Source organism: Nomascus leucogenys, chromosome 13 (genome assembly GCF_006542625.1).
Source record: "Nomascus leucogenys isolate Asia chromosome 13, Asia_NLE_v1, whole genome shotgun sequence".
In the NCBI taxonomy this organism is placed as follows: Eukaryota; Metazoa; Chordata; class Mammalia; order Primates; family Hylobatidae; genus Nomascus; species Nomascus leucogenys.
Genome location: NC_044393.1, coordinates 2211899 through 2224637, shown reverse-complemented (window position 1 = coordinate 2224637; position 12739 = coordinate 2211899). Strand labels below are relative to the sequence as shown.

Here is a 12739-nt window from a genome sequence, read left to right as displayed (position 1 = left end):
CCACCCCTCCCTGGCCCTACTGCTCGCAGGCACCGGGGCCTTTGAAATTACCTTCAGGAAAGGCACAAGGTAAGGTTGAGGTGAAGAATTAAGTTCTCGGTATAACCTGCTTGTGAAATCTTCTGCTTCTATTTTTCCATCCTTAAAAATAAAATCCATGTTGAAATTCTGGTGAATGAGATTCCACACACACTTCTGAATCCCGCATCACTCTGGTCTCGTATTTTACGGCTGATTCCGCCCCGAGTTTCACTGGACAGACGAGATGGGAAAGTCTGCGTGCTACACCTTCCACAGGTAAACGTGTGACAGGCGCTCACCCTGGACACTGCAGTGCAGCCAGCTGCGGACCACGTCTCCTCCTGGGAGGGTCACCTGTCTACTTCTCGTCTTTTTCTAAGTCTCCTACTCAATGCCAGTCTTTACTCAGTGTTTACCTGGCACCTACTTGGTGTCAGGCATTTTGCTAGGAGGCAGATCAGCCTAAAAGTAACTCCACTATCAAAGCCAGCCCTGCAAGTGCGGTGCTGCAGGAGGTCACAGCGTGCAGGGGCCACACAGACAGGATCTAGACAGTCAGGGCATCGGCGCCTTCAGGAGCAGACGACAGCTGTGCCCACCCCTGCAAGCGGCCAGGGTGCCCAGAGTCCACGGTCAGACAAAAGGGAGCCCAGAGCAAGAGGGCCAGATCCTGTTTCTGAAACAGAGGCCAGCGTGGCATAAAGGTCGGGAAGACAGGCGACAAGGGTGGGAAGGCGGTGCCTGGACTGAACCCTAAGAGACTCGGAAGACACGGTCAGGCGGGCAAGGAGAAGGCACGGTAAGACCAGCCACTCCAGATCCCCAAGCCATCCCAGTGACGCCAGCATACCCCTGAGCCATGAGACAGCCATGGGGCTGAGGAAGGTGGGCAGCCAAGAGCTTGGCCATGGGTAGAGATCTGGAGCTTGGGACTGTGGGTTAAGGAGAGGGGAGGCTGCCAGGAATCCTCCCTCCCACCTTCTGGCCAGGGGACAGAGTGCTATTCACTGCGACAGAGGTTTCGGGAGGGGTGGGGGCAGGGGGTGGTGACGGCTCTGCCACTGGAGCACGAATGTGCCTCAGCTGGTCTGCTCCATGGGGAGGGGGCTTCTGGTGGCTCAGGGTGCGGAATGCCTGTTCCAGCCGGGACTGCGGACACCTGGGAATTTTGTAAGAGATCACACAGGAGTGGGGAGAGGGCCAGAAGGGAGCTGCTGGGGACCCTGGCCAGAGTGCAGCATGGTTGGCGCAGCCAGAGGAGAAGAGAGCCACAGACAAGGGACGCAGGCACCAGAACATGGCAAAGCCCAGGAGACCACCAGGCGCCGGCCCCAGAACACCCAGCCCCAGGAAGGAGTCTCCTTAGCTAGGCCACACACGCCTCCGACAGGTGTGCACCCCACCCCTCTGCCTGCAGCGTTCCAGAGGAGCTCTCCCTGCTGGCACAGGCCTCCCGGGCACAGGTCACAGCGGCAACAGGTGTCTGTTCTATGCAACAGGCTTTACGGGAAAGGGAATGTAAAGGCAAGGTTTCTCACCAGTAAATTCTGCACGAGCTCCTTCACATTAGCTGCTGTCTCTGTCGACTGCTTGCCAGATGAAGCCAGTTTTATTAACGTAGATAGGAAATTTTTACATTTCTTTACGTTTTCCATAGTTTCCTGGATTAAAGTAAAAAGATATAAGTGAAAAATCTTAAAAGGCAGATTTTTGTCACAGCCTTTGGTTACTAAAATATGCGTATGTACAAAAGATACATATATTTCTTCTCTAAACTACTTTCAAGAAAACGCACCACCTCTTGGCCTGTGGACGGGAGTGGAACCCTGGGCCGTGCTCTGAGGGGCAGCCCAGACACATCAGTCACATGGCCACCGAAGTCAGCATCTCCCTCAGCCCCGCAAGGCCACGTCTAGGAATGCAGCTATGCAAATAATTAAAAAAGTGAAAAGAGACTCTGCTACAATGTTGCTGACCATAAGGACAACCTATGCCAATCCAAATGGACACAGAAGGCACCAAATAGGACGTGGTCACTAAAGCAACGAAAAGTACGCAGCAAAGAAACACCAAAAAGGCGTCAAGTGGGGCCCACTGTTTAAAGATGTCTAGTGATACAGGTCGACACTGCGAGTGTGTACAAACAGGTGGCGCTGCTGTTTTACAGACTGAACGACAGTCCACCAGTGACTTTTCTGTTTAAAGATGTCTATCGACACAGGCCGACACTGCGAGTATGTACAAACGGGTGGCACTGCTGTTTTACACACTGAACGTGACAGTCCACCAGTGACTTTTTCAAAGGCAGGTGTTTGGGCTTCTGCTGTTTGTAGACTTCTGTGGTCTGAGGCCCTCGGGGCCCACCTCACGCAGCACAGCAGCAGAGCCCCACGCGCTCACGTGGGCCCCAGACCGTTCACGGCTTCGTGAAGCAGGCAGCGAGCGGTCTGGGACAGAAGCCGGCCTGAGGTCTCAAGGCTGCATTTTCTGACCTGCACCACGGGCCTGACCGTCTTTGAAGGCACGGAAAGGAGCGGCTCTTACCGTGGCAGCTGAGGAAGTGGTGGTCGCCCCTGGAACCGTGCGCTGAGGAGTCCCCGTCTGAACAGCCGTCGCCGTCCCAAGTGAAGCCGTCTGGGCAGCGCCACCCAGAACAAGCTGAGGCTACAAGAATCCAAAACACAAGGTAAGGGCATCTCACGCTACCGGCTGACGAGGGGGAGACCAGCCTCACGCCCAGCAAAAGAAAACAAGCCTCCCTGCGGTGGCCAGGATGCCCAGGACCCCGGCCACCTGCCAGCCAGCTGGACACGGGAGTGCTGCTGGGACGTCTGCCCTGTGCCCTGACGACAGCAGTCCTGAGTGCATGAGGAAGGCATGATTTGCACCTGCATCAAAAACGGACATTCACAAAGCCAGGCACTGCAGAGACCCCAGTCCTCAGAAGTCCATGGAAAAAGTCACATAGCAACCAGAGTAAATAATCCTAACAGGCAACCCAGATCCCCATCTCTCAGAAATCAAAACAACAAACAGAAGAAGGCTCCTGAAAGCTCCATCCTCCCAGGTGCAGAGGCTGGCTACAGGGCGGTCAGGGCTCCACAGCCGCAGCCTCCCACAGGGGAGGGTCCCCAGCTCCCTGCAGTCACCCAAACCTACCTTTCTTTACTCCCTAAAAGTGAGTGTCAACAAGAAGCCTCCCACAGAGGGGAGTTTTCAGAGCAGATTCAAGCAATGGAGGATGGGTCATCAGTGTCAAACTGTCAGAAAGGAGGGGCTGCTTTGCTAAGCAAATGAACAGCCAGACGCCAAAAGGTAGCTCAGACAACTCAGTGGCCCGTACTCGATTCCTAACATTTCCATTCTACATGAATAATCAGAATGCAAATGTTTACTGATAGTTTAAACTAGTACTTTTCCAATGTATAAATCTAGCAGTCAACATCTTCTCTCTCCAATTTTTTAAACACTCCTTTGCAACTTCTGAAAGCAGGGGGCAGTGTAAGCCTGAGAATGGCTCCAGAGCAGCGAGCGCAGCTCCCTCCCGGTGGGTGCAGCCCCGCCAGCACGCGGGAAGCAGCTCTGAACCAGCCCTGCTTGAGAGGGGTGCGGAAGGGCTGTGAGGAGGCAGCAGGGTGGAGGGACTGTTTCTAAGCCTGTGTATCGTTTCACTTGTAACAAGAAGCATGGATTTTTTTTAACGGAAAAACATCAAATAAAAACCTCCAGTGAAGAAAACGTAAAAGGACACACCAAGCTGCTGCTTCTGGACCCCTGGAGTACCCAGGACCCACCTCATCTTTTGGGAGTTTTCTTTCCCATCAGAACTGACTCCTCACACTTACTTCCGCTCCTAAGAACACAGATTTCACTTGGATGATATCCAGATTGTGTTTGCCACTAAGTATAATGCAAAAACTTAACCATAAGCTCCACTACCTTCTCAGAAAAGTCACTGTAACCAAAAATCCAGATGCACCAATCAGAGCACGCGACTGAGCAAGCTCCTTCAGGGAAAACACCAAGGGCGGGGCCTGCACCAAAGGCCAGCACACATCTCCCTGGTACTGAACCGCCCTTCCACCCATTTTCACCCACTGCAGCCGCAGCCAGCCAGGACATGACCCAGTGAGGGTGGAAGAGCCGGGGTTGTGGGGGGAGCTGCCCCTGGAGTCCACACCCCCTGGGGCTCAGCCTCCATTATCACCACTAAGCAATAGGAACAGGGCCTGCGGCACTGAGGCACGGACTCTGGATCTCTCGGAAGCGCGTCCAGGCCCACTGCCTGGCTCACAGCAGGTGCTTCACCAGCAGTGACGAACGCCATAGAGACCTACGCATCCACGGACGCTCACAGACACCAGGCGACCAAGAAAAACCCCTGAACCATTTTTCTCCCAGCTGCTGCCTGCTGACTGCCCAAAGAAGGCTGCTTCCCTCACCAGATGCGTCTGACCGGCCAGCCCCTTCCCCTCCACACACCTCCGCCGCCCCCTCCAGAACAGCCTGGTCTGCACACAAGCCCTTCTGGGATCTGCAGGCCAAAGGCTGAGCTGTCAGGAGCATCAGCACCACTAGGAGAGGGGCCAGCACCTGCTCTGGGACACGCTCCTCTCTGCAGATGAAAACGCTGTTCTAGAAACCAGCGGCCACCAGGGTGGATACAGAACCCTTCTAGAACTATGCTCTCACTACAGACAAGGGACGTGAGCGGCAGGTGGCAGCATGGCGTGGCAGGCACCGTGCAGGTGGCATGGCCGGGAGTGAGTCCCAGAACCTCCCTCGCCTCAGCGTAAGCGCCGCACCACGAGATGAAAGGAGCGATGTCATCTGCTTCCCAGGGTGCGGTGAAAATTACAGTCCATGTGCCTGCAACAGTGAGAGCGACGCCTCGACCACATTCACCTTAGCGACAGCTGCCGTCCTCAAGTTACACACAAGGCCACATGTGCACACACACACTGTCCTCACCGCAGGCTGCTTCTGCTTCAGACATGCCTTACAATCAAGTATTAGTAAGGACATAGTTTTAATGCTTCCAACACGGTGGAAAGCTTGAACAGTGCTGCTAGTGTTAAATTCTGTGTGACTAAAAAAAAAAAAGAAATCCTGACATCCCATGTTGGTGGTCAAAGAAAAAGCACTTTCTTCACAGAGAACCTTCCTCCCCAGATTTGACGTAGTATCCAGTTAAAAAAAAAAAAAAAAAAAAAAAAAAAACTCCTAAGGCCTGATCTCTGCATCAAAGAAATCACACTTCATGGCCCCTGCAGCCTCAACAGATCCGCCGTCCGCCCTCTCACCTGGACGCCGGGCGAGCGCTGCAGGGTTGCACTGGGCTGCACCGTTGTCTGGGCCTGAGACACTTGCTTAATTATAGTAGTTGGGGTCACCTGCCGTGCAATGATAGGTGTTCCAGGTGCCTGAAAAATAAGCAGAGTCACCTAAAACGAGCGCAAGTAAAAGGAATTCCCACCCCCAGGTACACAGAAATTATTCCTTCCATATGTAACTAGTATATCCGAGTGGGTCCCAGGCTTATCCATGATCTGCAATGAAGCCACTGTAATTCTAAAGTTTTCTTACCAAAGAACAAGTGTATGACAAACAGTTTCCTATACTACAATAAACATATCATTAGGCTTCTTAACAGAGTCTACAAAAGGCCATCTCTGAAGAACGCAGGTATCTAGAAATCAGTCCTCGTGCTGCTGGCATGTGACCTCATTAACAATCACTAAAAAGGGTGCAAAGGCAGACAGCCAGTCAGTGCTGCAGAGGGGTAGGGAGGTGGCCGCCCCTAGGCTAGATGGCCAGTCAGTGCCAGAGAGGGGAAGGAAGGTGGCCGCCCAGGACAGAGGGACGCCACAAGTCCTGAGCCCATGAAGTTTGGAGAGAGACTGACATGGAAAGAGCAGATGGCAGGCTGCAACGGGATGCCCGCAGTGCAAGTGAAGCCACGAGTGTCTTCCACGGTGTCCCACGCAGCAGACAGATGCTGCGGACTTGAGGACACTGTTCTGTGCTACTTCAGATCTGGGTGGTCTCTGGCAGCCTCCGGCACATCCGTCTACATCCCTGTCTATGGGACAGAGGCACAACTCCAGAGGGTACGCAGGTCACGTAGCAGGAGGAGAATGCTGATCAAGTCATTCCAGTCTTCACAAACCTGCCAGGTCATTCAGAGCAGCAGGGTCACAGTGCCAGGGAAACACGGCAGGAGACGGAGCAGGAACACGCAGCGTGTGGGCACGTGCAGGTGACAGTCATGGGGCCAGACACAGACACACGCCAGGAGAGGCGAGTCCCGGGCACTCTGCCCTCCAAGTCAGAATCCGTGCTCCCTACCACAGCTCGGGAGTCGGGAGCTTCGGCCCTGAAGGCTGACGCGGTTTTGTGTGTGTGTGCGGCCCTCATGCGCCCCCTAACAGCAGCAGCCAACCCCACTCGCACACAGCGGCTCCAGGACTCTTGGTGCCTTAAGAGTCTCCACGCGGCGCTGGTGGCGGTCCTGCCAGTGGGGTCCTAGCACCATCTCTACTTTGCAGATGAGGGGACAGGCACAGGAAGGTGAAGCCACAGGGAGAGAAGGGAAGAGGCCGGGGCGGCCAACCCTGGACTGCTCACTTTGACCCCACTCGGCCGGCCCTGCGGTGGGCTGCAGGAGCTGGCATCTCTGAGCCGGGCACGGCCCTGCCACCGAGAGGAGGACAGGAGAGCAGCGCCGTCCCAGGCCCAACCTGGATGGGACCGGGACGCCGCCCACACTTCCCAGTCCTCGCTCCCACGGCTGTGCCTGGCCCTTGCAGGCTTCCCCAGCATGCGTGGGGAGAAGGGCTGGGCAGGGAAGGGGTTCGCACTCCAGGGCACACGTGCACTCACCTGTACGGTGGAGATCTGGACGGGAGGGGCACTTGTGGGGGTGGCAGGGCGAGGCGCCATGGTGGTCTGAGGCTGGGCATGGGCCTGCGCCTGCATCTGGGCCAAGGCCTGCTGAGGAATCATTAACAACTGCCCATTCTCACTTCGGACGAGGACCATTCCTGCAGACAAAGGAGACCTGGAGTCAGGAATGCACCCACCCCAGAGCCATGAGGAGGCCCTGGCCTGACCCAGGGGAAGCTGACAGCTGTGAGAAGGAAAAAAAGGTTGTAACGAATCCCCCAAACTCGAAACACACTTGTGAGTCAAGATGGTACACAAGACAAAAAAACTGTAAAGGTTGTTAAAAGGCCATGGAAAAAAAATGGCACCTGAGCCTTCCTTTTATGAATGAGCCGGACAGCAAGGCAGTGTAGCAATGGCTTCCACCGGCCACACCACGTGCCCCCATGCCCCCAACCGGCCCACACACCCCACAGACATGCCAGTCTCCTTGCCCCCACCTCCTGCCTGTGCCAGGGCCACGTTGGCTGGGCTGGGCCTAGAGGGCACAACTATGTCTACGGCCCACACTCCAGGGTCTCCCCGCCTGCTGTCCTGTGACACCCAGACCCAACAGAGGGAGGGTGGGCCACGAGGCTCCTCACCAGAACCCTCCTCTCGGGAGGCGGGGCAGTGCTGCCCCCACGCTGCCCTGACAACCACAACACAGGCGCAGAGATGCGACGCAACCCTTAGGACAGGAGAACCATTTGCCCTTCATGGTTCTTGAGCTAAATCACGGGAAAGCAAATCCTACCATTTAGGTTTGACATTAATTTTAGCTTCAAAAAACAGCAACCAGTTATATCATAAATTCCATTAGAAACAGTAACACAATTGTCCAACTTTTAAATTTAACTTCCCATGACAGAGGTGGGGATGCAGCCGTGGGAGCCGGGCTATAAACACTGCACTCTTTCCCGAGTGAAGCCTCGGCAGACGGCCCAGCACCACAGAGCTGAGAAACTGAACACACGTGCAATGAGGCACCGCCACCGGCCGTCCCCACCACCCATCACACACTGGCCAAGCCACGGGGCACAGGGGGCGGCCATTGCGTTTCCCAGCCTCTCCTTCCTCCCCCTTATGGAGAATGGAAAACGATAACCTCGAAAAAGATGAAGTAAGGCCTGAAAACCTCCTGTTGGTCATGATGACAGATGAGCGTGGGGCTTCCTCCTCCTGCGCTATGACGCTGGGGCACTCTCAAGCGCTGTCGGGCTCCAGCTCTTTGGAAACTCGGCATGGTATCAAGAATAATGGTGATGCCTCTCCTGGGCTAACATCTAAAATTCTTATCCAAAAACCCACATTTATGCCCATTAAGAAAACTTCCCCCCAAAACAACCCTTTCAAAATAAGCCATGCTGAAATCAAACAAAAACCAAACACCCAGCTGCAGCGAATAACCTGCTGGAATCTCCAAGCCTGGAGCTCAGCAACGAAGTAGCAGGAAAGGCCTCCAAGGCTCCATCTACGAGTCTGTGCCCACAGTGCCCAAAGACAGCCTTCAAGCCAGGTGGGCACTCATCAGCCATGTGGCCGCCAGAGCTGCTGCGAGTCACGAGGGAGAGTTCCACTCTCACCCAAGCACACGCGGGGCCTGGGGACCCCAAAACAAGACACCTGGTAAATACCCCCATGTATGTGATGATTATTATGGAGTGTCAACTTGATTGAAGGATGCAAAGTATTGTTCCTGGGTGTGTGTGTGAGGGTGTTGCCAAAGAAGGTTAACATTTGAGTCAGCGGACTGGAAGAGGCAGACCCAGCGTCAATGTGGCTGGGCACCATCTAATCAGCTGCCAGTGTGACTAGAATAAAGCAGGCAGAGGAACGTGGAAGGACTGGACTGGCTGAGTCTTCCGGCCTCCATCTTTGTCCAGAGCTGGATGCTTCCTGCCCTGGAACATCAGACTCCAAGCTCTTCGGCTTTTAGACTCTTGGCCTTACACCAGTGGTTTGCCAGGGGTTCTTAGGCCTTTGGCCACAGACTGAAGGCTGCACTGTCGGTTTCCCTACTTTTGAGATCTGGGGACTCGGACTGGCTTCCTGGCTCCTCAGCGTGCACACGGCCTATTGAGGGACTTCACCTTGTGATCCTGAGAGTCAATTCTCCTAATAAACTCCCCTTCATAGATTCATCTCTCCTATTAGTTCTGTCCCTTTAGAGAACGCTAATACAATGTCCTCAAACCCAACACTTCATTCACTGCATTCAGAGACACCTGATCCTCCCCCTCAAGAATTCTGAGAAGCCAGGGTGAGTGTGGTGGCTCACGCCTGAAATCCAGCACTTTAGGAGGCCAAGGCGGAGGGATCGCTTGAGGCCAGTTCGAGACCAGACTGGGCAATATAGTGAGACCCCATCTCTACAAAAAAAAAATTTTTTTTAATTAGCCAGGCATGGTGGCACACCTGTATAGTTCCAGCTACTTGGGAGGCTAGGGTGGGAGGATCATCTGAGTCCAGGAGTTGGAAGCTGCAGGAGGCTATGATCGCATCATTGCACTCCAGCCTGGACCACAGAGTGAGACCCCATCTCCTAAAAACAAAAAGAAAGTTTTTAAGGAATTCTGAGAAGCCAATAATGGATGCAGACTTAAGTGCACATGTGGGAATGGGACGGAAACAGGACAAAGGAGACTTCAGTGTCCCAGTGCCTCCACACCCAACGTCAAACCTGACAATCTCACAGTGAGTGAAGAGACTTTAATTATCAGGAGTTTTGTGCTTTAAAAAACTGCATCCATGGCTGGGCGCGGTGGCTCACGCTTGTAATCCCAGCACTTTGGGAGGCCGAGGCAGGCGGATCACGAGGTCAGGAGATCGAGACCACGGTGAAACCCCGTCTCTACTAAAAACACAAAAAAAATTAGCCGGGCGTGGTGGCGGGTGCCTGTAGTCCCAGCTACTCGGAGAGGCTGAGGCAGGAGAATGGCGTGAACCCAGGAGGCGGAGCTTGCAGTGAGCCGAGATCGCGCCACTGCACTCCAGCCTGGGCGACAGAGCGAGACTCCATCTCAAAAAAAAAAAAAAAAAACTGCATCCAAGGCCGGGCGCGGTGGCTCACGCCTGTAATCCCAGCACTTTGGGAGGCCGAGGCGGGTGGATCACGAGGTCAGGAGATAGAGACCATCCTGGCTAACACGGTGAAACCCCATCGCTACTAAAAACACACACAAAAAAAAAAAATTAGCCGGGCGTGGTGGCAGAACCCTGTAGTCCCAGCTACTCGGGAGGCTGAGGCAGGAGAATGGCATGAACCCAGGAGGCGAAACCTGCAGTGAGCTGAGATCGCGCCACTGCACTCCAGTCTGGGCGACAGAGCGAGATTCTGTCTCAAAAAATTAAAATAAAACAATAATTTAAAAAAATTGCATCCCAAAAATTAGTCAGGTGTGGTGGCGCATGCCTGTAATCCAGCTACTTGGGAGGCTGAGACAGAATCGCTTGAACCTGGGAGGCGGAGGTTGCAGTGAGCCAAGATTGCACTCCAGCCTGGGCGACAGAGCAAGAGTCCACCTCAAAAAAAAAAAAAAAAAAAAAAAGGATCCAGAGATATTCAAAGGAATGCGTTTTAAAAAAAAAAAGTATTAACAAAATAGCAATGTGGTTAAAATTCTAACAAAATAAAAGTGGCATTCTGGACATCACAAAAGTGTAAGGAAACAGCCATGGGTCACTGTGAAATGTGCCCTATGGTCGGGCCCAGTGTCCCTTGTGGTCAGGAAAAAAGTTGGAGAAGGAATCAAACGTCCCACAAGAAGTGACCATGTGACTTCAGGCAGGTATAACGTAGCCTCTCGAGGCACTGAAGATATCTGTGAACCAAGCACAAGTGGCCACGTCTCCTAAGTCGAACTGAAGTTTGCTTCCAACAAACAGCACATAGGAAGTGCTGTCACTGGGGACTTTCTTGTCCGCCTCCCTGGTTATTGTATCACAGCCTGACTGTACCAAAAAGCAAAGTCAGACACTGTGTGATGGTCTGAGGACACTCAGAACACCAACGGCTGCATCCACGTCGTGTTTCCGAGATGTTCTCACAGTTCTGGGTCCTGTGAGCTCTGTTTACGGACAAATAATCCAGCAGCATCTATTCACGCCAAGGCAAAGAAGTGCAACTCCGTCTCAAGAAATAACTAATTTAAGAGTAATCAACCGTGGTTACGGGCGGCACCTGACCTACGAAAGGCAGCCACCCCTCGTGCCTCTACTCCTCTCTCTGCACCTGCAGGAGGGTACACGTGGCAGGTGTGACCCCCACCCCGCCCCACAGATGTGACACCAAGGCCAGGGCGGAGGGTTCTGAGAGCTCCCTGAAGAGAGCCGCGTGGGACACTGGCCGCGTCCCCACCCAGGTCTTTGTGAGGAATGCAGAGAGGAGCCAAGGATGACAGGGAGCAGGGCTCTCGGATACAGAGGCACAACCGGCTCCACGCACCCAGCCCTCGAGTCAGGGAGGAAGCAGTCAAACCTGCAACAAGAAACACAACATCCGTCCCAAAGACCCTCAGCATCCTCGTCCAACCAAGATGGGCAATTCCAGGTGGTGATGGGATGGGGCATAGCCCTGAAGGTCATTAACAGTTAAGGTCAGGAAGCTGGGGCCTGGGACCCTGCCTCCTGACCTGGCCACCGTGGCCACCGCCGCCTCCCCTGCAACCTCCCCAGCTCGCAGCCCCTCTCTCTGCCCTACCCCACCTTCCTGGAGACTCCTTCATGGCACAGCCAAAAACCCACACCAGCCAATGTGCACATACAAGCACCACCACGTGTCGGGGCCCAGCTAACAGAACCGCACTGGGGCTTTCTTTTCTAATTGTCCTAATGTCTTCCTTACCATAGAAAGAAGTGTTCTTCACAGAAAATTTAAGAAGTGCAGAGAAGTACAAGAACAATGGAAACCTCCTGAAGCCCCTCTCCTGACTGGCACAGCTCAGGTGCCACCCAGCGTGCACTGTGCACTTGGAAGCCGTAAGGACCACAGGGGCCGCCCGCCCGAGTTCCCTGCCGGCTCCCCTGTTCCCTGCCCGCTCCCCGGGCGCACTTCCCACGGCAGTAAACATTCTTCAGAAACATAACTGTCCGTGGCTACATACTATTTCATCCAAAATGTGTTTGTAACTTCCTTTTGGTGAAGATTTAAGCTATTTTCTATTTTTCATCATGGTGAAAATGTAGGTTTTGAAACTGAAACAGTGTGAAACTCTCTCCACTCTCCCAGCGGTTCAAGGCCACACTGCTTGAGGCGGGCAACGCAGAGCCAGCAGCGGCCGCCAGACGCCTCCCTGGGGAAGGAGCAGCGTGCACCCCCTCCAAAGCCTGGCCAGTGGCCAGTGGTGACCAGTGCCTCCCCCGGAGTCTTCCAGCGACCCACGTCCCCAGCTCAGCCGTCACCAATTCCCACAGTGTGAGTGAATCCCGCCCTCCCTGAGGAGAAACACCAGGGTTCTTACCCCACACGACAGTTTTCCTGATTCCTTTCGTAGGTAACACTTTTACTGTACTTGAAGCCAAAATGTAGAGCACGCGAAGCTGCGCCACAACCACACAGGCACCTGCACCCTGGGAACCCCCACCTGTGGGGGAAATGCCTTCGCCGGGTGCCGCAGGCCGCCCCAGCACTCTCAGCACAAACCCCAGCCCTGGGCCTGGGGCTGTGGACTCCGCCCTGGCCTCCTGAGGCCCAGCCCCGGCTACCTCTTGGCCCTGCACCTCCCGCACTGTCTTAGCTCTGTCTGTGGCTCTCCTGTGTAGCCCAGGTCAGGACACATCCCTCCACAGGGGT

General features: G+C 54.3%; 1 protein-coding gene across 1 annotated transcript in view; it reads right to left on the bottom strand.

Moving 5' to 3' along the window:
* The window catches only part of TAF4 (TATA-box binding protein associated factor 4), an 88861-nt gene that overhangs the window by 32003 nt on the left and 44119 nt on the right, over positions 1-12739 (bottom strand). The window contains exons 2-6 of the mRNA XM_030826256.1: positions 6904-7064; positions 5325-5444; positions 2566-2685; positions 1560-1682; positions 52-141 (exon numbers count right to left, since the gene is read on the bottom strand). Of these exons, the coding sequence (XP_030682116.1) occupies positions 52-141; positions 1560-1682; positions 2566-2685; positions 5325-5444; positions 6904-7064 (614 nt within the window). The remainder of the gene's footprint in view (positions 1-51; positions 142-1559; positions 1683-2565; positions 2686-5324; positions 5445-6903; positions 7065-12739) is intronic.